This window comes from Echinops telfairi, unplaced genomic scaffold (assembly GCF_000313985.2).
Source record: "Echinops telfairi isolate 266 unplaced genomic scaffold, ASM31398v2 ScPeMD7_7466;HRSCAF=8504, whole genome shotgun sequence".
In the NCBI taxonomy this organism is placed as follows: domain Eukaryota; kingdom Metazoa; phylum Chordata; class Mammalia; order Afrosoricida; family Tenrecidae; genus Echinops; species Echinops telfairi.
The window spans coordinates 579557-604778 of NW_022111366.1; the positions used below are offsets into that span (position 1 = coordinate 579557).

The 25222-nt window shown below is 46.4% G+C and overlaps 2 protein-coding genes and 1 long non-coding RNA gene across 7 annotated transcripts in view; 1 reads left to right on the plus strand and 2 right to left on the minus strand.

Moving 5' to 3' along the window:
• PDZK1 (PDZ domain containing 1) overlaps positions 1-17234 on the plus strand; it is a 39005-nt gene extending 21771 nt beyond the window's left edge. For 3 of the 4 annotated variants that reach the window (XM_045283720.1, XM_045283721.1, XM_045283719.1), the window contains exons 2-9: positions 1014-1222; positions 1851-2097; positions 4108-4244; positions 5066-5261; positions 8895-9103; positions 14344-14568; positions 15172-15462; positions 16587-17234. In XM_045283720.1, the coding sequence (XP_045139655.1) occupies positions 1014-1222; positions 1851-2097; positions 4108-4244; positions 5066-5261; positions 8895-9103; positions 14344-14568; positions 15172-15462; positions 16587-16640 (1568 nt within the window). In that variant the 3' untranslated portion in view covers positions 16641-17234. Of the gene's footprint in view, positions 1-223; positions 323-1013; positions 1223-1850; positions 2098-4107; positions 4245-5065; positions 5262-8894; positions 9104-14343; positions 14569-15171; positions 15463-16586 lie in introns of those variants that run through there. The other variant, XM_045283722.1, reaches the window with a different exon arrangement.
• LOC123520914 lies at positions 957-5735 on the minus strand. 2 transcript variants are annotated; one of them, XR_006679428.1, is made up of 4 exons: positions 4843-5735; positions 3077-4353; positions 2838-2974; positions 957-1625 (listed from the first exon to the last, which is right to left on the minus strand). It is a non-coding gene; the product is annotated as an uncharacterized LOC123520914 (long non-coding RNA). The 2 variants fall into 2 exon arrangements; XR_006679427.1 differs by having other exon boundaries at positions 957-2371.
• Positions 17235-17812: 578 nt separating the features above from the next.
• GPR89A (G protein-coupled receptor 89A) overlaps positions 17813-25222 on the minus strand; it is a 28340-nt gene continuing 20930 nt past the window's right edge. The window contains exons 10-13 of the mRNA XM_004717268.2: positions 23552-23647; positions 19451-19540; positions 18547-18612; positions 17813-18412 (exon numbers count right to left, since the gene is read on the minus strand). Of these exons, the coding sequence (XP_004717325.1) occupies positions 18206-18412; positions 18547-18612; positions 19451-19540; positions 23552-23647 (459 nt within the window). The 3' untranslated portion in view covers positions 17813-18205. The remainder of the gene's footprint in view (positions 18413-18546; positions 18613-19450; positions 19541-23551; positions 23648-25222) is intronic.

The window sequence follows — 25222 nt, forward strand, 5'->3', positions numbered from 1 at the left end:
TCCCTGGATTTTCAGTTCCTATCTGTACCAGTGTACATCCTCTGGTCTAGCCAGACTTGCAAAGTCGAATTCGAGTCATGGTAGTGGGAGCGGGGAGGAAGCATTTAGGAACTAGAGGAAAGTTGTATTTCTTATAGAGATGTGAGTTTCTGTGGATTCGTTTCTCTAGTCCACCTGGACTCACACTGCTCATCCCTCTTGACCCGGCAGAGCAGCCAGCTCACCGTGGGTGTGGGCGATGACCACCGGCAGGTGTGGCTTCACTTTCCCTCGCCCGTGCTACTCAGACCTGAGCCCTTGACCAGCGATCACTTGAAAAACGGTGTGTCATCTTGGCTGCTTAGTCATTCGTGCCAGTGTCGGGCGGTGAGGCTAGCTGACTTTGCTGAGCCCGCAGGACGGGCCAGCCATCCATGGGCAGTGGGAGGCTCGCGGTGGGTGAGCACTGGGCGCCTCTGTGGGCCCCAAGGTCAGAGGTGGCTGTCTCAAATCACCGTGGAGTGGTTTCTGGGAAGTCTGGCACTTGTCGTTGCTCCATGGCTGCCCAGTGTTCACACCCTGCATGCTTTCCAGGTAGGAAGGGACAGAGGGTTTGTTCTGACTTAATGATGGGGAACTGCGACCAGGGGAACGCAGGTACGTGCCCTGCAGACAGCTTAGTGAGCAGAGGCCTGCCCTCCTATATATAGCACGGGCCCTTGTTCCTGCAGTGGGGCAAATGGAGGCCAGGCTGGATGAGCCTGGGAGCGGTTTCAGAAGGGAGGACATGATTCGGTCACAGGAACCCTTTCTCTACTGGACTCTGTTGAAGACCTAGAAGGGTCTGAGACTCAAAGGATGATCACTGGGGTTATAGGGTTAGAAGTCAGGTTTGTAAAGAGGCATTCTGTACCCCTACATCGCTACCCAAGTATTCCAGATTTAGTACGGTTAGAAGAAGAAAATGAAATAAAAAGTTATCATTCTCCTCCGATTTATTTCCCCTGGATTTACCCACCTCTTTGTCATCACAGCAATGGCCTCCCTCAACCCCCGAGAATGTAAGCTGTCCAAACAGGAAGGGCAGAGCTATGGCTTCTTCCTGAGAATCGAGAAGGACACCGATGGGCACCTGGTCCGAGTGGTGGAGAAGGGTAGTCCAGCAGAGGCTGCTGGCCTCCAGGATGGAGACAGAGTTCTTCGGATCAATGGTGTCTTTGTGGACAAGGAGGAGCACATGCAGGTGAATGAGACATTTGGATTCTCTTCCCTGGACTTCTTCAACCCTCTCTCCTCTGTTGGGTAGGGTTCCTGGAGCTATTGGAGCCTGATTCTTTGCTGGATTCTGCTGGCAAAGGAGGGCAACTTTATCTTTGTACCGTCCACTGGTCAACCAACTCTACTACCATGTAGCTAAGAACTGTTTAGATTACGCATAGTTTTGAATAGTGTTAAATTGCCGTTTCGCAGAGGCTCCACTTGGTTTATGTGCTCATGGAGTGACGAAATGCGAAAGTCTAGCCTTGATCCCAACTGTCTATTCCACAGGCGAGTTCTTGTCTGATTCCGTGCAGGTGGCACCATGGGCTCTGGACGACTTCTTCTCCAGGACAGGATTCCTCTTCACAAGGGTTCTCCTACAAGGACTGGAGTTGGGGGCACAATCTAGATTCCAACAGTGCCAGAGCCCTGGCCCAGGCTGCACCTAGACCTCTGGCAGGTTAGGGAGGTGGTTGGGACACTCGCTGCATACTCTCTGGATCTTAAGGCAGCCATCAGCCTAACTAGAGCCAGATGGTGAGCATGCATTTCCGTTTGGCCATTGGTCAAAGCTTATGGGCGAATGTAATGCTTTTCTGCTTCCCTCCTAGGTTGTGGACCGGGTCAGAAAGAGTGGGAATTCAGTGAATCTGTTCGTTCTGGATGGGAAGGCCTATGAGAGAGCAGTTAAAACACAGATAGACTTGAAGCAGCTGGGTCCAAGTCCGAAGCCAGAGTTGAATGAGAAGCTGTTTCCCACAGGGAGCCCTGGTGGCGCTGAGCCTTGGGCCCGGCCTCGGTTGTGCTACCTGGTGAAGGAGGGGAGCAGCTACGGCTTCTCGCTCAAAACGGTGCCAAGTAAGTTGTGAGAGCGGAGGTGGACAACCAGCTTCCCAGAAGAAAGGTTTCACTGACTCATGACTTTTCCTTTTTTGACCAAATTCTCAGTGGCTCTGACTGTCCTCCAGCAGTTGGCCACCACCCTCCCTGTCCGCTCCCTGTGAGGGCCGCTGAGGGCGGGGACAGTGGGCAGCAGGGGAGCAATGCTAGGTATTCCTGTCTTCGTTTCTCAGGCTCGGTCTTGGAGGCCAGAGAGTAAGGGGGTTGGTGCTGCTTTATTGCTTTCGAATCTCTTTAGGGTGAGGAGGGGAGGGAAGAGAGAGAGGGGCATAAGAGAGAAGAATACGGAGGTTCGTTGGGATACCCAGGGACCCCTGCTGGCATAGTGCTCGGGCACTGGGCTGCTAGCAAAGGCAGCAGTTTGAAACCACTAGCTGCTGTGTGGGAGCAAGAAAGATGAGCCTTCTACTCCCATACAGAGTTAGCCTCCGAAGCCCATGGGGCAGTTCTACCGTTTAACAGGGTCACTGTGAGTCGGCATGCACTCAATGGCAGTGGGTTTTTGAGTTGCTATAGCTTTGTGATAACTCAAAGGAAGGTTGGGATTACTGCTCATCCCTCATTTCCCAGGTGGCTATTGATTTACTAAATTCCTGAGCACCTGTTGTGTCAAGATACCTTAAGTGCTAGCGATATCGCAAAACTCCCTTCCTTGCTGTGACCCTTCCCTGATATCCTCAGCTGTGGCCCAGACTCACCTGTTTGAGGGGCTTCCTGACCTCTAGTTGAGAGGCGCATAGCGATGGGAGAAACCCGGACCATCAGAACGTACTGGAGATTCTGTGTCCTGTCGCTCCGCTGATGCAGTTCTGTCCTGGTGACTCTGGAATCTGGGCTGGAATGAGAGGAGCTTTATTGGCCTGTGGGTTCCAGTGCTCGTGTGGCCCCTGTCCACGTGCTTTCTGGTAGTGGAGCGCACCAGGGTGGTCATACTTACGTGAGAGAGGAGCAGACCGGTGGGAAACAAAGTCATCTCCAAGGATGGTTTGACTTGCAGCAAGAGAGGGGAGGGGTCAAGGAGAGCCCCGAAGCTTGCTATCAGTCCGATGGTTTTACGATGCCATCATGCAGATCCTACACACGTGGCTCCTGTGATCATCCACGTCATGGTGTAGGGTAGTTCTATGAAGAAAATGCTTCCTCCGTGAAAAATGTTTAGCAAGGTAACAGGAGAAAGGTGACGCGTTAAAAGGAAACAGAACTTAAGTTCTCCTATTTCTTACAAATGATCTAGTCCTTATGGATCTACCCTTTGCTTAGAGGGAAGTGATACAATCTTGAAAGAATTTATGATGAATCCTTTCAGTACCCTGGACATAGCATCCCAGCTAGGACGCTGAGGGACTCTGTGCCCGCCCCTCTTCCGGGCCTCCCACCCTCGTGAGCATCTACCAGGGTAACGCAGGACTCTGTTGGCATGGAATGTTGGTGACGACTCACCGCAAAACCGAGGCAGGCCCTGCTGCCATCGAGTCCGTTTTGCCGCCCAGCAACCCTTACAGGACACAGCAGAGCCCCTCTGGACTCCCCAGGCTGGAACGCCACAGGAGTAGAAAGCCTTCCCTTTCCTCTGCAGAACGGCTGGTGGTTTCAAACTGCTGACCTTGTGACCCAGCAAATGGCTATGATGCCACTGCTGCTAATTAAAGAGGGAGTATGCAAAAGATCCTAATTCTACAAAAAAAAAAAAAAAAGGGCCTCATTTGGGGCTTTCTGGTCCAAGAGGCCAGTGCCACTTCCTCACATTTACTTAGGATGAGAATTTACTGAAATCAGTAAGTACGAGTTGAATAATACCTGTGCCTATATTTGTGTTAGGAACTATAATTGCATTGGTAGACCAGAAGCCAGAGTCTAGCCCCAAACTGGAGGTTCATTGTCAAATTACAGGGAGAAAACCCTTTACCACTGGGGTTCCGGTTTGTCTGTGACGGAGTGGTGATTCTTGTCTACTTCCTCCCTCTTCAGGTGTAAAGGGGGTCTATATGACTGATATAACACCTCAGGGTGTGGCTATGAAAGCTGGGGTCCTACCTGAAGATCATTTGATTGAAGTGAATGGAGAGAATGTAGAAAATGCCAGCCACGAGGAAGTGGTTGAAAAGGTACGCCCCGGAAGAGTGCTTGCTTATCTATTTTACTTTTGACTGCCTCTTCTGTCCTCCTCCTCACTGGAAGTGCCAGAAGTCAGCAATGGTAGGAGCCAGGGTGAATCTGTGATAGGAGGCACATCCAGGTGAGTCGCCCTTTGTTTTAAGGATGAACGTCTTCACCAGCGACACCCGCAGTGTGAAGACAGGGTTGGAATATGGCCTTTGGTAATGCCATGTAATCTTGAAGAGTGGTCTGAAGACTCATTAGCGGTTTGTTAGGCTTTACTTGTACCTAATTGGTAGCTAATTGGAGTTTGTAATAAATGCAATATTTGGTATTTTTACTTAAACTGGAAGACAACCAATATGATGGTAAATATAAAATGATATACAAGTATTGAGTGGCCTATTGGTCCCCAAAGTTATGTCCCTTCATGGCTTCTAGGATACATGGACACCACTCTGATTTTCTTTCGTGATCATATTGAACCTTGAAAACAGACCAGTCTTTTTGGTAGTGTCTTTAAAAAGCAGGACCTTTATTTTCCAAACTTTCCTATTCTAGCCGTTTCCCAAGTACCTCTTGGAGTCTTTCTGAACGAAAGCTCACCTGGGTTCGGTTGACATCTGCAGGGTGAGGTCATCTTGACAAACGTAGATGCTGTGGAGGTCGACGAATCACACTTGGTGGCTGGGACACGGTTCCCCACGACTTATACTTGGGCCTTGGATTTAGACCCCGTTGCCTTTTATCAAGAAACTTCCCTGTTTGATAGCGTCCTGCTTGGAGCTTGGTGGTGGTCCTCACGCGCAGCGCACGTGTGTGTTTTCAGGTGAAGAAATCAGGAAGTCGTGTTATGTTCCTTCTGCTAGACAAGGAGACTGACACACGCTATAGAGAGCAGAAGACGGCGGTTAGGAGAGAAACAACCAGTGTGAAACTGCTACCCCATCAGCCTCGGCTGGTGGAGATCAAGAAGGGGAGTAATGGCTACGGATTCTATCTGAGGGATTGCCCAACACAGAAAGGTAAGAACGTGAAGGGCAGAAAACTCAGCGGTATAACCATCCAATTCTTCAGCCCGGTCTGACGTCAGAAATCCATCATCTCCCTGACTCCCCGCCAGATGCATGAGAGCAGTAAGGCACTAGAAAGCAGAGCTGGGCCAGTTTCTATGTCACATGGAGCCCTGACGTAGGACAACCCCAAGTTTAGAGCAAACTGATAAGGGGAGGCCTATAAGGAAAGAGGTACACCGGGGAGAATTCACTCCTCTGCCCAGTCAACCCGCGGAACCAAAGGCAGCTTTGTCCTAGCGCAAAGCTCAGGGCAGGAGACGGACACATGGAAACGGGACCGTGGGACGTGGCATGAGTGCTGTTACATCAAGGGCATTGCATCCGATGTCATGGAACAAAAGGGGAGTACACTGATGAATACCCCAAAACCAAACTCACTGCCATCGAGTCCATTTTGGCTCCTGGTGACCCGAGAGGGCAAGGTAGAACTGCCCCCATGGGTTTCTGGGACTGTAACTCTTCACAGGAGTAGAATGGTGGTTTCAAACTGCTGACCTCCCGGTTAGCAACCCAACATATAACCACTATGCCACCAGGACTTCTAGAGAAAACAAATTTGCTCTGTAGATTTCCACCCTAAGTACAAAAAAAAAAAATAAAGGGAAAGAATAAAGTGAAGATCTTCAGAAATTAGAGAGGAGTTTAAATGACAAATCAATACAAATATCCTTTAAAAAATTAGGCAGATATCCCAGTGATGGTACTCTGGGAAAGTGGCCCCCTGGCAAATGTCTGCACTGTAAAGCCACCGTGACGACCTGCCTGCAAGGCCCCAGCGTGGCGTCACTGAGGCAGCGCTGAGAAGGGAGGCGCAGGACCGGCGAGTGAGCACGTGAGCGTGCACCAGCCGGCTCCAGCACATCCCTGGATCTGGAGTCGAGGTAGGGGTTAGGATATGGGGATCAGAGCTCAGAGTCTTCTGCTTCCTTGTCCCTTAGAAGCAAAAATAAGGAAGGTCCTTTCAGGGAGAATAAACATTCATAAAGGTATAGGTTCAGACCATGAAAACAGTTACACAGTGTTCTTCTTGTCCATATGTATATCTACATTGTTCATCAAGAATTAGGTTCATATTATGCACAAGACATTCCAAGGGCCTTTGAGAATATCAAATGAATCAGACAGGAATTCTTCAGTCAAGGAATCCACCCTTTAGTGAAGGAGATAAGGCAGATATAGCCACAATTCTGGGTAATGATGAACATCTTAATAAAAGCCTGTGGGCGGGGGGAGAGCCAAGATGAGAACAAGCCTTTCCCACCAACATTGGGTGGCCTAATAGTGGAAGTGGCGCTTGAGCGGAGGCTTTGTAATAGGGATGGGATTTGGGCAAGTGGATGAGCAAGGGGTGAAGAAAGGTCATTCTAGAAGCGAGGAGCCTGGTGAACGAAGTAGATAAACACAGCTTGGCATCCACGTGTAGAGTAGGAAACGACCGAGAGGAAACGAGGTTAACGAGAGCTAGGCAGGGACTTTTAAGGCCAGATCAAGGAGTTTGAATTTCGTTCTGCAATCGAGGGGGAGTTATGTTTCTTTTTTGAGCCCGGTAAGGGAGTTGAAAGCAATTTAGCCTGCAGGGCTTTATACACCCACGTAATCCTAACAATTCTGTAAAGAATGGCTGGGAGTGAGAGCTGAGGAAGGTAAGAGTCATCGAGCTGTACTGCAGGGCTCAGACTTGGGTTTTGTTCCAAAGTGGTGCTCTTCTCTCTTGCGCTGAGGAAGGACTGGCTCAAACGTGGGCCTCTCGATGCTGAGTCTGAAGGTGCTTCTGTATGTGGCAGAGAATGGAAGCATTAAGCATCGAAAGAGCGGCGGTGACGCAGCCCTAAGGCCTATGGGAAGATTGAGTTACTGGGGAACCCTTCCGCCAAGGAGTCTACCATTCACTAAAGCTAATACATTAGTAATGTGCTATAATAGTGTGGGTTCTGGAGAAAGAAGGGGCTTTCTACTCCTGGGAAGAGGTACAGTCTCGGAAATCCATAGGACCCTGTCTTCTTGAGTCGCTGTGAATCAGAATTGACTGGGTGGCAGTGAGTGGGAGCTTATTTTTGAGTAGTATGGGTAGAAGTCTAGGCAGGAGTTATACAAATTATACTTAGGGGAGAGGAAGTGGGCCTAGAGAAGGTGGAGGGGTGGGGTGGGATGTGTAAAATATGAAGGTAGCATTAAAGAACTTCCAAAGTGACATCAGAGTGGGAGTTGAAGAATCAGTTTCTCAGTGTTGGTGGTTAAGGAATGGTGCTACCATGGCCAGATGAGCAAGTGGAGGGGCGTTAGAATGGGGAGATGGGCAGAGATGCCTATAGTTTGAATACATTACATTAGTGGGGATCACAGGATAGCGGAAGGAGCCCCGGGCAGTAGTGTCGGATAAGCTCACTACCACGCTGGTGGTTCAAACCTACAAGCTGCTCTGCGGGAGAAAGAAGGTTCTCTGCTTCCACACAGTATACGGTAGAAACCCGACAGAGGGTCAGCATGGACTCAAGGCCAGTGGGCGGTGGTTCTGGGCTGTCTGGCAGCTAGCTGGGAAAATGAAATCTGAGCTCGTTAAAACAGTTGGGGATAAGAAAGGGTGAGTGATCTGCAGACACCCCATGAAGATAGTTGAAATCATGAGGTTAAAGACCCATCCTTGAGGCGTACACACAGGTTCACAAGTAAATGAACCCAATCATTTCTTAGTGTGGGAATTGTTGGCTTTGTTGATCATTCTTCCCTAGCTCTAATTTTATGGCTTAGCTTCTATTGTTAGGGACCTGGAGCAATTACCCTTTCAATGGAAGATGAAACACAAGGCTGCAATTACAGAAGAGGTTTTATTATGCTAGATGAAGCCAAGGCTCGAGTTCTCAGGTGCTTATCTGCGTGCACCCTCTTGGACAAGAGCCCCCACAAAAGAAATTCCAAAGTATTTATTTACAGGTATATGTAAAGGGGCATTCCCAGCCCCCCCTTCCCGTCAATCCACTGATTGGCTCATCTGAGGTAGGTTGGCAGTCTGGTCCTTTGTGTAGTTCCCGCGCTGGCCATGTGGTCCTCCCCTTGGAGGTTGGATTCGCTGTGTAGTTCTGGGTTGGCTAGCCTCAGTCTCTGGGTACATCCTACTTGGCACTGCTAGGAAACACGAAACCACAGCCTGCCCAAGATCCTGGAGCCATCATGGGGTCAATTTGGTTTTACACTATATAGTCTATATATACAGTCTGTATATACAGATTGAGTATACAAGTGTGCTCACTGACCTCCTGGGGAACATGCTGATACTTAATGCATAGCATGCTATTTTTTATCAAGGTTGAATGTTGGACACGTTTAGTAACAACGTGCTTTACCTTAAGATCCCTTCATTGTGATTGGCTGGGCTTGTCCCTGGAGTCAGTTTTGAGCAGGGCCTGAGGTGCAGGATCGGCTGCTTATAGGCTTTTTGGGGTGCGAGTAGACGGGACAATTGTTGCACCCAGCATGCCTCTTGTATCTTTCAGTAGGGTGTTGGGTTCCAGCAGAATCCTGTTTATTTGAAGCAGCATTTAGAGGTCTTACATGTTTTGTCCCCGCCCCCCCCGCCCCCCAAAGGTCAAAGCCCAGGTCAGATCATCAAGGACATAGACTCTGGAAGCCCAGCAGAGAAGGCTGGCCTGAAGAACAATGACCTGGTCATTGCCGTCAATGGCACGTCTGTGGAAAACCTCGATCATGATGGTGTGGTGGAAATGATTAGGAAGGGCGGAGACAAGACTTCATTGTTGGTAGTGGACAAGGAGACAGACACCATGTACAGACTGGTAAGTGACACACGGTCTCCTAATCATGTTAGGGTGGACTCATTCCCACGTGCTTTCAAACTCTGGTGATTACTTTGTGCCCATTGCTAAGGAGGTTCAGACTAGGACATGGCTCACTTTCAGTTTAGTGCGTGGGTAAAGACCCACAATTTGAAAAGATAAATACCATGTGTGAGGTATCAAGAACCCACAGGTCTGATGAAACAATAGATCAGACAAACCCAAAGCAAAGACACTCCTCAGAAGAGGTGACCAGTACTCCTCAGGTGTGTCCGGGTCACGTGAACAAGGAAAGACCGAGAAGCAGAAGACAAAGATGTATGTGTACGTACACCCCCCCCACACACACACACCCCAACTCAGACTAGAAGGCATCTGAACAAGGTAATAGGTGAACTCATCTGGAGTTAGGTGGATGGGACAGGCGTGGGAAGGTGGGGGAACTGCCCAGGTAGAGCAGTGTGTGAACTAGGATGGAATGTAGTTTGTCTGAGAAGAGCAGGAACTTTAGTGTGGCTGGAGAAGAAAACATGCAATGAAACTAGAAGGTAAAAAGGTATTAGTTGCTAAGTCTTCTAGGCCATGTGAATGGAGTTCCAACTTCAGCCTAAAAGCTATAGACATTGTGTTTTGAGGTATCTGTGGGAATTTGAAATGAAGCTATCCGGTTGTCAGAGAAGAATACAAGGGGGTACCTCAAAAAAACCTGAAAAAAACAAAAAACAACCAAAAAACAAAACAGGAATTTTTTTCTAAGGCTATGTATTTTTTTTTTTTTAACAAAATAGTCTTTATCATCTTCAAAGTACTTTCCATACACTTAATAGATTTGTCAAATCTGTGATTCCATTCTTGGAAACATTTTTGAAACTCATCTGTTTGGATGGCTGACAGCACCTCCCTCGTTTTTATCTTCACCTCTTCTATGTCGTCAAATCGCTGTCCTTTCATGTTCCTCTTCATTTGTGGAAACAAAAAAGTTGCACAAAGCAAGGTCAGGTGAGTAAGGTGTGTGGGGCAAGAAAGGCATGCTGTCTGTTTTGTCAGAAACTGGCACACTGAGATGACTGCATGAGCAGGTGCACTGTCCAACGTTTAGTCTATGTGCTGCCGAAGCGAGCATGAGCAGGTGCATTGTCGTGGTGCCAGGATCAGTCCCGTCTGCCACAAATCAGGCCTTTTTTTGTCACACACTGTTTTGCTATTTTTTCAGAACCTCTAAACAGAAAGCTTGATTAACAGTCTGACTGGTGGCAAGAACTCCAAATGTACTATGAGTAGACATTTTCATCTGTTTGGGTAAGTTGACAGATGTTTAGAACGAGATTTGCCATCATTCAACATTTCACATTTTTTTGAAACGAAAAAAAACCCCCAAAAACTAAACCACTCGTACACTGGAGTGCTTCCCATAGCACTGTCCTTGTAAGCTGTGTTCAACATCAGCAGTTTCTGCGTCATGTTTCCCCAAGTAGGAAACAAAATTTCACAGCCACATGCAATTCTTTTAAATTTGCCATCACAAAAAAAGAGGTTGTTTGTGCGAGCTGCTTTTATAAAAAAATTCCTCTGACAGAGAGAACCATCCCAGGCGACGTCACTGGGTGCACTGGTGCACTGGCTCAGAGGGAGTTGCTCCATGCTCACCTAGCGGGAAAAATGTGCACTATGAAAGCTCTGCTCCGCCCAGTGCAAATTCTGCCAACTTCTTTAGTCTGAAATTGATCAAACATGCCATTGGGATGCACTGATAATTACTGGTGCTTAGAGTGCAAAATTTGGAAACAGGGATGAAGTATGGATTGTGAGAAGAGTTGTACGAGGCCCAATAAAATGATTTTAAACAGTTGGAAACAGAGGAAAAGCTCAATGGTTGGAAAACCTGACCTCAGTGATAGAAGCATAATAGAACTTTACAAACCAACCTTTGCACTGTAAATATATTTTTTCCAATAACACAAAACGGTGACTCTACCTGCAGACCTCACTGATGGGGACATGCAGGAACAGAACTGACTGCATCGATGACAATGGAGAAACAAGGCCAGGGGCTGAGTGCAGAGCCAGACCATCAATTGCTCATATGCAAGTTCAGGATAAAGTTGAAGAAAATTAAAACAAGCTCATAAGATTCAAAGTATGACTTTTGAGTCTATCCCACCTGAATTGAGAGACCATCTCAAGAACAGACTCGATGTCCTGAGCACTAATGACCAAAAACTAAACAAACTGTGCAATGACATCAAGAACAACATCTACGGAGAAAGCCAAAGTTTATTAAAGGCAAGAAAGAAAAAATCAAAATAGATGTAAGAGACACTGAAACTTGCTCTTGGATTTCTTCACAGCTAAAGCAAAGTGAAGAAATGATAACATAAATAAAGGAGTTTAACAGAACATTTAAAAGGCTAGCTCAAACACAAAATATAATGAAATGTCCAAACCCTGGAGTGAGAAAACCAAAAGGGAACACACGCAGCACTCATCAAATTGAGAGGCGCAAAGGAAAAAATTCAAATCTTGACTTGCACTAGTGAAGGATTCTGTGGGCAAAATATTGGATGACTCAGAACAGATGGTATCGAGGGAAGAAGTCTAAGCTGCACTAAAAGCATTAAGGAAAAACGGCTCCAGGAATTGATAGAATACCAGTTGAAATGTTCCAACAATCTGATGAAGCACTGAAAGCATTCACTCGTCTGTGCCAAGAAATCTGGAATACAGCTACCTGGAAGAGATCGATGTTTGTGCTTATGCCAAAGAAAGATAACCCAGCAGAATGTGGGCGTTATTGAAGAATATAATTAATGTCACCTGCAAGTAAAATTTTGCTGACGATAATTCAACTATGGTTGCAACAGGGAACTTCCAGAAATTCAAGCTGGATCCAGCTGACATTGGATAGATCTTGGCTGAAAGCAGAGTAGACCAGAAAGTTGTTTACTTATGTTTTATTGATTATGCTAAAGCATTTGACTGGATAGATCATAGCAAACTATGGGTAGAGTTGGCGAAGAACGGGAGTTCCAGAATACTTCATTGGCCTCAGGTGGAACATGTGTGTGCACCAAAAGGCAGTTGTTCAAGCAGAGCAAGGGAACACAACATGGCTTAAAATAGGTGTGCATCAGGGTTGTGTCCTCTCACCACAGATGTCTTCAATGTGTATCCTGGGCAAATAATCCAACAAGGTGGACTATATGAAGAACTCAGCATCAGGACTGGAGCAAGGCATCGTTAACAATCTGCAATATGCAAATGACACAACCTTGCTGAACGGGAAGAGGACTCGAAGTACTTACTGATGACCAGACTACAGCCTTCAGTGTTAGGAAAGCAAAAATCCTCACAAGCGGACCAATGATCGCGTTGTGATGCATGAAGAAAAGGTCAACCTTTGTCAAGGGTTTCATTTACTTGGATCTACAATCAATTCTCATGGAAGTGCACCAGCAAGAAATCCAATGTTTCACTTGGGCAGATCTGCTCAGGCCTCTTGAAAGAAGTGAGCAATGCTGCCCCTTGGGGCCCAATCACTTGCTGTGCATATGAAAGCTGAGCTGCGGGAGAAGAGATGGCAGGTGAGTGAGGACGCAGACTGTTGACAGGTCACTTCCTCAGACTTGCGTAACTGGGGGATCAGAGTGATCTATTTTTGTTTTCAGTTTTGATTAACACAAGTGAGAACTTTGATCTAAAAATGATGCGTTTTCCTTTCCTCTCTCTTTTCCCTTGAAAGTAAGCTCCCTAGGGAGGGAGGCGGCTTGGATCTTTGAGATCCCAGGCCTTAGCGTACCAGGCACTCAAAAGGGGAATGAATGAAAAATCACTCATTTAAACTTTATGTCCCTTACGCGTTTAACTTTTACTTAAAAGTGCTTAGACTTCCTGTCACTGACTTCATTTCACGATTAACTGCTGCATTGCTTTCTGGGTAGATGATCAGAGCTGGTTTTGCATGTGAATACTCGGGTTTCTCTTTCAGATGTGTGAAGGTACCAACGTGAGACTTCGCAAGTAGATCATGGAGGGAAAGGTCTGAAGTCAGTTGAGTTGGGTAGCTGGGTCATGAGCGGGTGCTATTCTCATTTAGAAAGGAACGGGGTTAGTAAGACAGATGATAACCGGAGTCCCAAGTCTAACTTTTGCCAGGCTTCTGAACGGTGTGATTGGGGGCAGAGCACACACTGGGCTCACTTTCATTTGCTTGACTTTCTATTCATCTTCTAATGAGTGGTTCTGGATACTCATGGGCAGCAATTTAACTGCTAATTTGGGATCTTTCCATACCCCAATCTAGTAGCATTCACAACCAAAACTTCCAGCTAAATTCTTAAGCCTATTAAAGTTATGTTTCCAGTTTTACGCTTGGTATTTAGACCATGATTACCACATCTCTCTCATATACAGTCTTGTAATTGAGATGAATTAAAAAATATTTAAAGGTGATGGGACGGCTGGCCTAACAGAAGACCCAGCGTATTTAGAGAAAGATAAACAGCCGTCAGGGGCTGAGGGAGATGAGCGAGCCGAGTGACCAAAGACTGTTGAAATCGACTTCACAGTGGGGAGGTTACCATGGATGAGTATGTCAGAGTTGCTGCTCCCTTCCCTCTACTAATGATGCTATGCTATGCACCTGATAGGTCTCTTTTGATAGCTTGGATTTCGTATAGTAGTGAAAAAAAAATAGTGCTCTGCGCCTCACTTTCTCTAATGTGTTTGGATCTGAGAGCAGGGAGCCAGAAGTACTACTGTGCATGAGACAGCGGCTGGGCGCTCCACGTGTGCAGCCTCCCAACAGGGAGCTTGCCTGTGCGATGCACAGTGACTTGCTGAGCGTCGCAGAGTAACTACTGCAGTTAGTCGACCTGCTTTCTGGGGCAGGTTAGCAGAGCCATGCTTGCATGTGATGAACCACCTGGCTCTTTCTTGGCTATCACAGTCCGAAGAGATGACCAAATCGGGCAAGCACCCTTTCTTGACCTTGGAACAGCACCCTTGCTGCTTTTATTCTAGCAGATGTATGCGTTGGTGGACATCTGTGAAGATTGCCAAGCTCAATCTTCTTTTATACCTTTCTGGCTAGGAGAGGAATGTTACAGTCCACGACTGGCTGTTTCGAGAAGAGTGGAACAAGTCTGTCCCCTTATTTTTAAGTGAGCATACTTAACTAAGTGGGACTACTCGGACTTATAGACAAATAAGCCAAATGTCCTTTTGCTTCTTCTGTTCAACAGGCTCGTTTCTCTCCATTTCTCTACTATGAAAGCCAGGAATTGCCCAATGGTTCTGTCCAGGAGCCTGCAGCACCTACTCCTGCTCCTCTGGAGGATGCACACTCCAGTACAGCAGAAGATGCGGAAGACCACAAGCCCAAACTCTGCAGGCTGGTTAAAGGCGAAAACGGCTATGGCTTTCACTTAAATGCCATTCGGGATCTGCCGGGCTCGTTCATCAAAGAGGTATGGTCATCTGCGCCCCCTCCCCCAACTCACACAGCCAGCCCCAGTGCAGAGTCTCTTCCCCACCGGCTGATGGCTTCCTGTAAGTTACTTTGAAAGCCGACTTGAATTTGGTCTCACTTGGATTCAGATTGATATGTCATGGTCCCATACCTTCAGTTTGCCCTGGCATATGCTAAGCTCACATCGTTGTTTCCTAAACATTTGTTCTACTTAATTGTCTGTCTTGATATTTTCTAATCAAATAGTCAACATGACTCTAGTGGATAGTCACTCTCCACCCTGACTGGAGTGGTATTTGTTTACTCTGAATTTCGCAAGACAGCTCAACTACACAGGGGTTGACGGGAGCAAGCTGTCCAAGTTAGGAGTGAAAGGGGGGGTCTGTAAAGCCTAATGCCTGTAGCCCACATGATATTCAACCAGTCTGATACCACTTCTCACTTGGGTAGTATTTAAATTAGCACTAGAGCACCTTTCTTAATTTCTGCACCTCAAGGGAAAATGAATTCGCAAACTCTCCTTTATTCCTTAAAGGGACGCTAGTCAGTCTGTAACATGCCCTCATCTATGTTTGGAATTAACTCGGAGCCCTGCTCTCAGGTACAGAAGGGCAGCCCCGCTGACCTGGCCGGGCTGGAAGATGCGGACGTCGTCATTGAAGTGAATGGGGTGAACGTGCAGGAGGAGCCCTATGAGAAGGTGGTGGACAGCATCCAGAGCAGCGGGAAGACTGTCCTGCTCTTGGTTTGTGGAAAGAAGGCCTACGATTATTTCCAGGCCAAGAACACCCCTATTGTTTCTTCTCTGGCTGACCCACTAGAGGCTCCTCCGGACTCCAAAGAAGAACCGCTGGCAGAGTCCGAGAATGACTCTTCCGTCGTCAAAGAACGAGTAAGCAGTGCTCCAGTTCTCCTATCTAACGAGGGGCCTGCATAGGTGTCTCTGTTTGCCACGGGCGTCTTCAAATAGTAGAGAATAACAATGTCAAGAGAACCATCACGTGATGTGGGGGAGAGGAAGCAGTATAAGGGTAACACATAGTATGAATAGTCAACAACTTTAGTTTTTTTTCCTAAAATTTAACAGGATTGCATTAACTAATATTTGGAACAGCGCCTGGTTCATAGTGAATGTAGAAATGATGGGTGGTTACAGACAGTATTGTTTAATTGGCAGGTATTAAAGTTTTAATACTTGGAAATTTAAACATTATCTGTTTGAATGGGATAAGTTCTTTGTTCAGGCTTACTTTATATTTTTACCCAGCTTCCTCTCATAGATGAACTTGTAGTTTAAAAATGAGCTGACATATTCCAACTCATAAAGGAAGGAATTCATGGCAAAACCCAAAACCAAACTCACTGCCAGCGAGTCGATGCCGACTCATAGCGACCTCTGGTGGGTTTCCCAGCGAGTCGATGCCGACTCATAGCGACCTCTGGTGGGCTTCCCAGCGAGTTGATGCTGACTCATAGCGACCTCTGGTGGGTTTCCAAGACTGTTAACAGTTTACAGGAGTAGAAAGCCCACTCTTTCTCCTTTGGAGCTGCTGGTGGTTGTGAACTTCGGACCATGTGGATCCTAGCCCAACACCTAACCACCACATCACCAGGGCTCCTACATGGCAAAACAAGGTCTCTCAATTCAACATTTTTTCTCAATACCTTAATTTAACTGTACTGATTGGTGACATAAATAACAAACACTGATTTCCATGAAGACACACACTAGCCATTGACCTTGTATGTTAAGATTGTTTACCAAACAATATATTCTAGTTGTCTTTTAAAAAAATCCTATGATATACCTAGGGCAAGGTACTTATAGCATCGAGCTAATTTTAGGATCACACGGAGGCAGCCTGACATTTGTTAATGAGTCAAGCAGCAAGTTAGAAACCAAGCTAAGCCATCTGGCCTCCCGAGCATCGCTGCCCCACCTCAGTCTGCAGCTGTCCACCGTGTGAGACGTGTCTCTGCACGCTACCACTCATCACCCTGTTTTCTTTCACACAGGCCCCCAGCACAGCCTCCCACTCTTCTTCCAGTTCTGAAGATACGGCGATGTGAGGAGAACAGGGGTGCCACCGGCGGTCTCTGGGTACTAAGAATCCACTCTCCAGGATCGAGCTGCCACCTTTTCCTGTCAGAGAACGCCTCTGGAAACCAGTTCTTGAGTGATTGTCTTTTGATGTTATGTGTTTTTGGGGTGATGGTACCGATGGTTTGCCCTGAGTCAGAATCCACTCGATGGCCATGGGCTGGGTTTGGTTGCAGATGGTTTATTTATGTTCAACTTGGAAGAAGCTAAGAGAGGAGCCATTCTGTTTGGGGTCCTACCTTTCAAGCGTCAGTGTAATCCCATTTCTGGGAAGACGCCTCTCATTGCACAGGCTCCTTGGGCACCAAAGATGATTCATACACTTGTTTGAGGGCTGGGCTGCTAATTGCAGACGGGCCTACTAAAATTATGCTTTTGCAAGAATGTTATAGTTGCTAGAAATAAATAGCATTAGAAATGCCCTCTACACGAACTTTCTCTGTTTAGTGCTATGGCCTTGCTGGTAGACTTTCAGTGCTTTAACCTTCATCTGCTCCAAGGCCGGCAGAAACAATCAACTACAGAATGAAACCTCAGGAATAAAAGGCGACTTCTAAGTAAAAGTCTGGCATTTTCTTAAATTGCATTTGAGTGTTCTACAGATTTTCTAACGTCTTTTTACAGATGAAGGAAATGGATCCCAGGAGAGCGACATGACTTGATCTGAGCAGTTATTTAGGGGTCGACGCTGTAGTACCGAGGTCTCCAAACTTAATTGGTCTGGTAGGCCCAGCACTCGGCAGCCCCCTGGGAATGAAAGACTTTGGTAGCACAGCCGTAATCCAGGATGAAGTGCAGGCGGTATCTGCTTTTGCAGCTGTCCCGGACTGCTCTGGCACATCACCCACTTTGGGAAATGCCGCCCGTGGCGTGAGAGTGAGATGGAAAGGAAAAACAAGGCATCACTGAGTTTTCAGTGTAGGCTGCTCACTCAACACCAAGTTACAAGGAAAGAATATGTTTATAACTTGTTTTGGGGGGACTTACGTGGATCCTCCCTATCCTCCAGAAAGGAACAGAAACCCTCTGGGTTGCTTTGTGGTACAGGGAGGGGGAGAGCAGGAATGCCATGCCCACTCAGGTTACGAGACCGAGATCGTGTGCCACGCTTGATAAAATGAACCGTAGGATCTTGACAGGCCAAAGTGTTACAATCTCTGGTTTAATGACAGTCAATCTTAAGGGACAGTCATGGCCAGCCCCACTTGAACCATGACGTAAATACTTTGTGCTTGACGCAGCTACCTTAGACTTCAGCCCTCCCAGAGTTTCAGTATATATTTTTTCTTAGTTCTTGGCTCTTACACACCGCGTCTCATTGCACCAGCCTCAAACGAACACAACCTGCTTTGTGCCAAACGCTGGCCAGTTAGTACTTGTTTTAACATCACGAGGAGGAAGGTCTAGGCTAGAGGCACAATATGCCACCCACTGCCTTTAAACAACAAGACAGTTCCTGGTCCCCTCCACTTCCCTCCTCTCATAGCCAAATCCAGATACGACGAGCTTGTGGTCTGTGACTGGTGGCTTGAGTTCAAGGCGTCATGTGTTTCTCTGGTGCCTGTTTGTGAGCCAGATAGAGGAAGAGGATGCTGGAGAGAGCACTGACCAGGAAGATCACGTCGAACCAGCGGTGGTAGAAGTTGAACTGCAGCTCTCCAAGAACCTCTGTGATGATGGTGCGGTACTCCAGAGGCATACTCATTCGGATCAGCAGAACAGAGGAGACGAAGTACATGCCCTGCGAGTCACACAAATGGAGCCAGAAGTCACTTTGTTGTAAGGATCGGTACAAAAGAAAGCATTAAGATATTTAAAAGTATAAAAGGTTCCTGGTATTTACAGTTGTAGACAAACCTAGTCCATCAGACTTACCATGATCTGTGCTAGCAGTAGGACAATGACATTGGATGACTTACTGCTGGAGATGGCATAGAAGAACTGTCAAGAAAGGAAAGGGAGAAATCTTTGCAGCATGACCGCTAGATTCCTGTTATGTTCAGTAAGTACCGAACTGGACAGAGCAATCTACGTAGAACTCGTAAGAGTAAAGCAATGAAGTGGCCTAAAAGGAATCCAGTTATAGTTTCCCCTAGAGGTACCTGGTGGTTGTTGAGCATTATGCTGTAACACGTGAAAGGATTCCTACTAAACTTTCAGGGAACTTATGTGATTGATGCACACAACTTTAACATCACTATAAACATTCAGACAGACGACTCCAGGCCACTCCACACTTGTGGCTGTTAACCAGCTTCTGGGCACTTTCCAAGATTGTGGGAGATGCTTGCTGAACCCTTTCCCTCCCAGCCTCTTCTTTCATTCACTCAGCTCCTGGACCTGTTCTACCAGCAAAGACTTCACCTTTTACCTCCATGAAGCAATCTTAGGTTAATGAGAAAGAAGCTGAACATTCCAATTCCTCTCCAACCATATCCTCTCTGCAGACGACTCTCCCAGTTAGTCTATCCCCACTCTCTTCCCTCTCGTTCATTCCAAAGACCTGCCCAGCGCTTACAGAGCCAGGTCCTGTGCTAAATGTTGTGCCAGACCAGGGAAGGAAACAGACCTTGGTCTCAGGGTGTTACCATTGGTTAACATACTTAGCTATAAGTTATATGTGATGCAGATATATTAGTTTAACACGTAAGTCATTCGGTTGTATGTCTCGAGTCTGCTTTCTCAGACCTCAGAAGGCAGAAATCCTTAGGTACAACGATCTCCTGGCATCACAGCTAATGACACAAACGCTCCAGTTTCACACGGTGATATAGAATACCTTGGTAAGAGTAATCAGCAGCCCTCTGATGGATGTGACGATGATTATGCCAACCAGAATGAAGGAAATGTGTTGGGACCAAAACTTCACCTGCCACCATAACAGGAAGAAGAAGAAAAAAAATCTGGTCAGACTTTGTTCAGAGAGCTGTGCTGCAGAGCTACAGTTTGGTCACGTGGGCGACAGGGAGCAGGGACGCCAGCGTGGGGGCTGGATGCCGTTGAGTCAGCCTTGACTCAGGCCCTAGCTTTTTAGAATCTGTAATTTTTAGACAGGGAGGACAGCAAGTATGTGCTGATGGAAACCCCTGCAGCGGCTACCTCAATTAGCAGACTTAATGGCACCTTGAGGACCGAGTGATGAGGATAAACCCGAAATGCAGAGCTAATGAAAGAACCTGTGTGATTAGGGAAAAGCAGGAATTAAAAGGAAACTATCTCAGTAGATTGACTGAACCATAATTCTCTGATTACCTAAAACTTGAAGATGTTTCCTTTTGATAAGAAGGGGATATGCGCGCTGAGCTCTGAGAAAGCACCAAGGCCACCTGACCCACAGGGCAGGACCTTGGCCTCCTGTGGCATTGCCTCCGAGTGACACTTAGCTGTGGGACGCCAGTCAAGGCTGCGAAGTGCCTGAGGGAGAGCTGCTATTACTGACATCCACGTCTGTCGTGCAGAATCATGAAATAGGGACCATAGACTTCAATTATGAATGAAATACTTGTGCACACAGCAACTCGTCTTGGCACATATGTAACAACAGTGAGAAATAGTACAATTTGTACACTGCACCTCTATACATAAAAGGATGTCATTGATTTGCCACTGAAAAACATATATCGCATATACTCATGTACAGCTGAGTTTTCTAGCACATTTTTAATGCAGTTTTTGGGGTAAAATTAGGCGCCTCCGCTGATATCTGGGTCGAGGATATATGGCACTTTATGGAATAAACTCGAGTATATATGGGACTTTGCGCTGTTTCACAAGGACTGGAGCTAAATTTGCCGTAGTTCGTTGTTTCAACCAGGCACCATTGGGCACATGTCCTACTGAGAGGGATGGTAGGGGAGCATAGAGTCTGGGATCATCAAACACAAACCGGCCACCATCAAGTCGATGTGGACTCAATGACCCTATAGGACAGGGCAGAATTGCTTCTGTGCGTTTTCGAGACTTAACTCTTTAGAAAGCCTCATCTTTTCCCCATGGTTTCAAACTGCGGACCTTGAGGTCAGCAGCCCAACGCATAGCCACTGCGCCACCAGGGCTCAACAACCCACAGCACTAAGAACACTTTGCTGGTCTTACTCCCAAAGCCAAAGTCAAACCACTGTCACTGAGTCGATTCTGACTCCTGGTGACCTTATCGGACAAGTGGAACTGCTCCTGTGGGTTTCCAAAACTAAATCTTCACAGGAGCAGAAAGGCTCCCCCCGCCCCCGCCCGCTGAGGAGCAGCTGGTGCGTTTGAACTGCTGACCTTGTGATTAGTAGCCAGCACACAATCTACATCACGACAGCTCCTGGCTGGGTTCATTAGTCAAGTGTTTCTCAATCAGAACCACTGCTCATGCAAACCAGGGTGAGCCAAAGGAACTGCCACTAGGGATCCCGTCCACACATGGCCGGCTTACTTCAGACCCAGCGTGACTAAACCACTCTGTGATCCCTGCATGGCTGAAGACAGGTTCTCAGTGACACACTTGCCGCAGTCTCATCAGGGTGTCTTAGGGAAGGAAAAGCCTAATCAAAACTGGCTTCCCCGGGGATCTGCTGGGCCACGTAGATTCAAGGCAGAGAACTCAACTCAGAAGCATGTGCTGTTTTTCCTCTCAAATTATGCCAAAGATAAAAAAAAAATAATTTTTTGTAAGATTGTGAATTAGGTGAAGGTTTTTGGAGATCAGCAGCTTTACATTCAACAGTGCATCCACCTTTGTCAACTCTGACTGCGACCCCTCGTCTGACCGTCACTAGTGCCCTTCTCCGTGGGTCCCGTTTCTCTCCTCTCCTCTCCTGACCTTCTCTCTGCACTGGTCCTTCAACGGTGATGATTCTACCAGAGGGGATTTCAGTCCAGATGGGAAGTAAGGGCCGTGGTCTGGTGGTGCCTACCCCGGGCTCGCTCTGACCACTTTCTTTTATGAATGTAAGTCTTTGTTCTGCATTTTTCTCCTACTCTATCCAGAACCTTCTAATGTGGTTCTTTTTAAAACAGTTGCTGATAGTAGGTGGATATCAAGTAGTGCTTCTGGTCTCGGGCTCACTGACTGATGCCTGTGTGGTTCACTGGGCTAATTATTTCCATGTCTTTTGATTTTCACCAGTCCCCCTGCTTCCAGATGGAAGGAGACCATGACGGCAGCTTAGATGGTCACTACTCACCAAGTAGGATGCAAAACACTGTCTCTGTGACTCCACCATGCAGCAGGCCCTATGGTCCAAATCTTGTCAGGTTCTCTTAAAGGACACGGGCAATCCCAGGGGCTTACTAAAGGAGCTTTCTGCAGAAACAAAGCGCACGGCTGCAGAGCGCTGAGGCCGATCTTCTCCAGCACACAGACACCTGCTCCTCCTCCGTGAGGGCCAGGAGCTCTCCTACAGGGGCTTCACTGAGAGCACTAGACCGCAGCTTACCCGTCAGATTGCTTCTTATTCCCCAAACTCCAGAATATGGAAAAGAAATACTAGCTGAGGCCTTCAAGGATGCCCACGTGCTATTCTGTGGGCCGCCCTGGCTGAGAGCGAAGAGTGCGGCATTCCGGGTAGAAGACGGGGACACTGCTTTCAGAATGGTATCTGTCACCTAACGGAGGGTGTGCAGGAGACAATCGCTTAGCACTCGCTATTTTCATTTACTAAAGGCTGCCATGATTTATAGCAATACTTTTTGACTGAACCGTGTGATAGCTAGAAAATAGTCTTCTATGAGTACAGCTATTGAACTTGTAAGGGTAAATTTAATAATGATGTTGTCAGTTCTGACTCACAGTGATCCATGCACCACGGAACGAAACTCTGCCCACCGCCGGGTCATGCACCATCCCCCTAAGTGTTCTGATATCTGAGCCCATATTTGCAGTCATTGTGTCAATCTGTCTTGTGGAGGGCCCTCCGCTTTTCTGTTGCCCCTCTACCTTATCAGCATGATGCCTTCTTTAGGAACTGGTCTCTCCGGACAATGCGTCCAAAACACCCGAGACCAAGTCTTCCATCTTTGACTTAAAGGGCACTCTGGCTGGACTTCTTCCAAGTTAGATTTGTTTGTTTTTGGCAACTCAAGGTATTTTCAGTATTCTTCACCAACACCTTAATTCAAATACATAGATTCTGCTTTGATCCTCCTTATTCAAGGTTGCACAGTAGTTATGTGCTAGGCAGCTAAGCCCAAGGTCAGCAGTTCAGAACCACCAGCCGTTCTCTGGGAGAAAGATGAGGCTCTTTACTCTCATCAAGAGTTATAGCCTCGGGAACTCACGGGGAAGATCTACTCTGTCCTCAGGGAGCTATAAATCGGAATTGACTCAATGACAGTGATAGATAAATAGGGATACTTAAAAAAAGGTTAAAAGATCCTGTTTTATGAGGAGAAAACAATAAGCAAATAAACCCTGTACAGGTGACAGTTACTACCTTTAACTCAAAGTCCACACTTCATTACTACTTATTTCATCAAGATTATTTTTTTATAGCAGAACCTATTTCAGTTCTAACACGGAACATTAATTAGTAGTTAATTTTCTACCAGAGAAAGCAAAGGCTGGCTGTTTTAAAGATCTCATCGTAGAGCACAGAGAGAAGTATCTGAGGACTTGGTGGGATGGAAGCCGCGAAGCGGTAGCTGGCCACAGGGAGGGGTGCTGCAGACTTCAGCATCCTCCATGGCAGCAATATGTACCAGTCTTAGGGTTCCATGGTGAGAAAGAATCAAGGCTCTTCTAATTTTGCCACGCCCACATGTCAGCAGAGACACAGAAGAGTGGAGGGGCAGAAGCGACTGCTTAAAGTAAAATAGTTAGACTCTTCACGATTGTAATTTATAGCAGGTGGAAGAGAATGAAAACAAACCAGGATAGTGAAAATAGATCTCTTACATCAAATTGGATTCCCAGATAATTCACAGTGATCTCAATGCCTCTTGTCACAGGATCTGTTTTTCCAACCCGATCAAAAACAATATTGATGGTTGCCTGCGGAGACACACACTTTTATATTAGAGCAACGTAACCATCACCCACTCATTTGAAAAGTGATTCAAAATAATGTATTCATTATTACAATATCTTCTGCAGTGGTTTTCAACCTTCCTAATGCCTTTACCCTTTAATACAATTCCTCATGTGGTGACCCCCAACCATAAAATTATTTTCATTGCTACTTCATAACTGTAATTTTGCTACTATTATGAATCGGGCGACCCTGGTGAAAGGGTCGTTCGATCCCCAAAGGGGTCGTGACCCACAGGTTGGAAACCACTGCTTTACCAGGAGATTCTCCTAGAAGTGCAATTTTACGTACAAACCAAACCACATGGAAACGCTATTTTTGCTATGCATACACAGCCAAGCAAAATCCCAACTTACCCTATTTATTTTTTCTGGAAAGAGTTAAGGGAAATAAGGATATGGGTTCCACATCTTGATTTTTCAGGAGCCAGGAAGGGCATTCTGGTAGATGAAGTCAGAGTAAGAGAAAAAAGCAACCCTAGAGTCCTATGAAATCTGTGAGAAAGCTTTCAGACAATAAGGGAGTTTAGCCCTTTAACCTCAATACTAGCTTTCAAGTCAATTGAAATCACAATGGTTACTTACAGCAACAAAACACATGAAATACTTAGAGATGAATCCGACAAAAGACGTGAAAGCCCGAGACGCCACACTGCTGAGGGAAACAAAAGATCCAAATCAAGGGAGCTGCCCTGTGCTCATGGATTGGGAGACTCAATCCTGTCAAGATGTCCTTGATGCATAGATTCAGTGGCATCTCAATACAAAAGTCAGTAGGCTTTTGTAGGAATTGGTAAAACTGATTCTGGAAATTGACATGAAAATGTGAAAAACTGACTAGCTTAGCTAACACAAGCTTGGAAAAAGAAGAACAAAGTTGGAGAAATAAGGTACACTACTTGATTTTAAAACTTTACTGTACAGTAACAGTGATCAATACAGTGTGGTCTGGGCATAAATAACGGCAAATAACAGAGCCCAGAAACAGACTCACATATATAGACGGTCATTAATTTTTGATAAAATTGCAAAGACAATTCAGTGGAGAAAAGGTAATCTTTTCAACAGATGGTGCTAGAAAAAATGGATCTCTACATGTAAAAAGATAAGCCCTGGTGGCACAGTAGTTAAAGCACTTGACTACTAACCAAAAGGTTGGTGGTTCAAACCCACAAGCTGCCCTGTGGAATAAAGATGTGGCAAACTCTTCTTCCAGTAAGATTTACAGCCCATGGGGCAGTCTTACTCTGTCCTGTAGGTGATGAGTTGGCTTTAACTTGATGGCAAGGGGTTTTATTTTATATGCAAAAAGCTGAGCTTGGAGAACACTGACGCAATAATACAAAATTCACTTAAGCAGGATCACAGATGAAACTGTGAAATGTGGAGCTAAAGAATTTCTAGGAAAAATGTAAAAAAAAAAATCTTTTCCGCCCCTGGGTTAGGTGAAATTTTAAAAATTTTAGCCAAGCAACAAAAGCATAATCCATAAAGGAAAAAAGAAAGAGGAATTGAATCTTACCCAGATTAAAGAACACT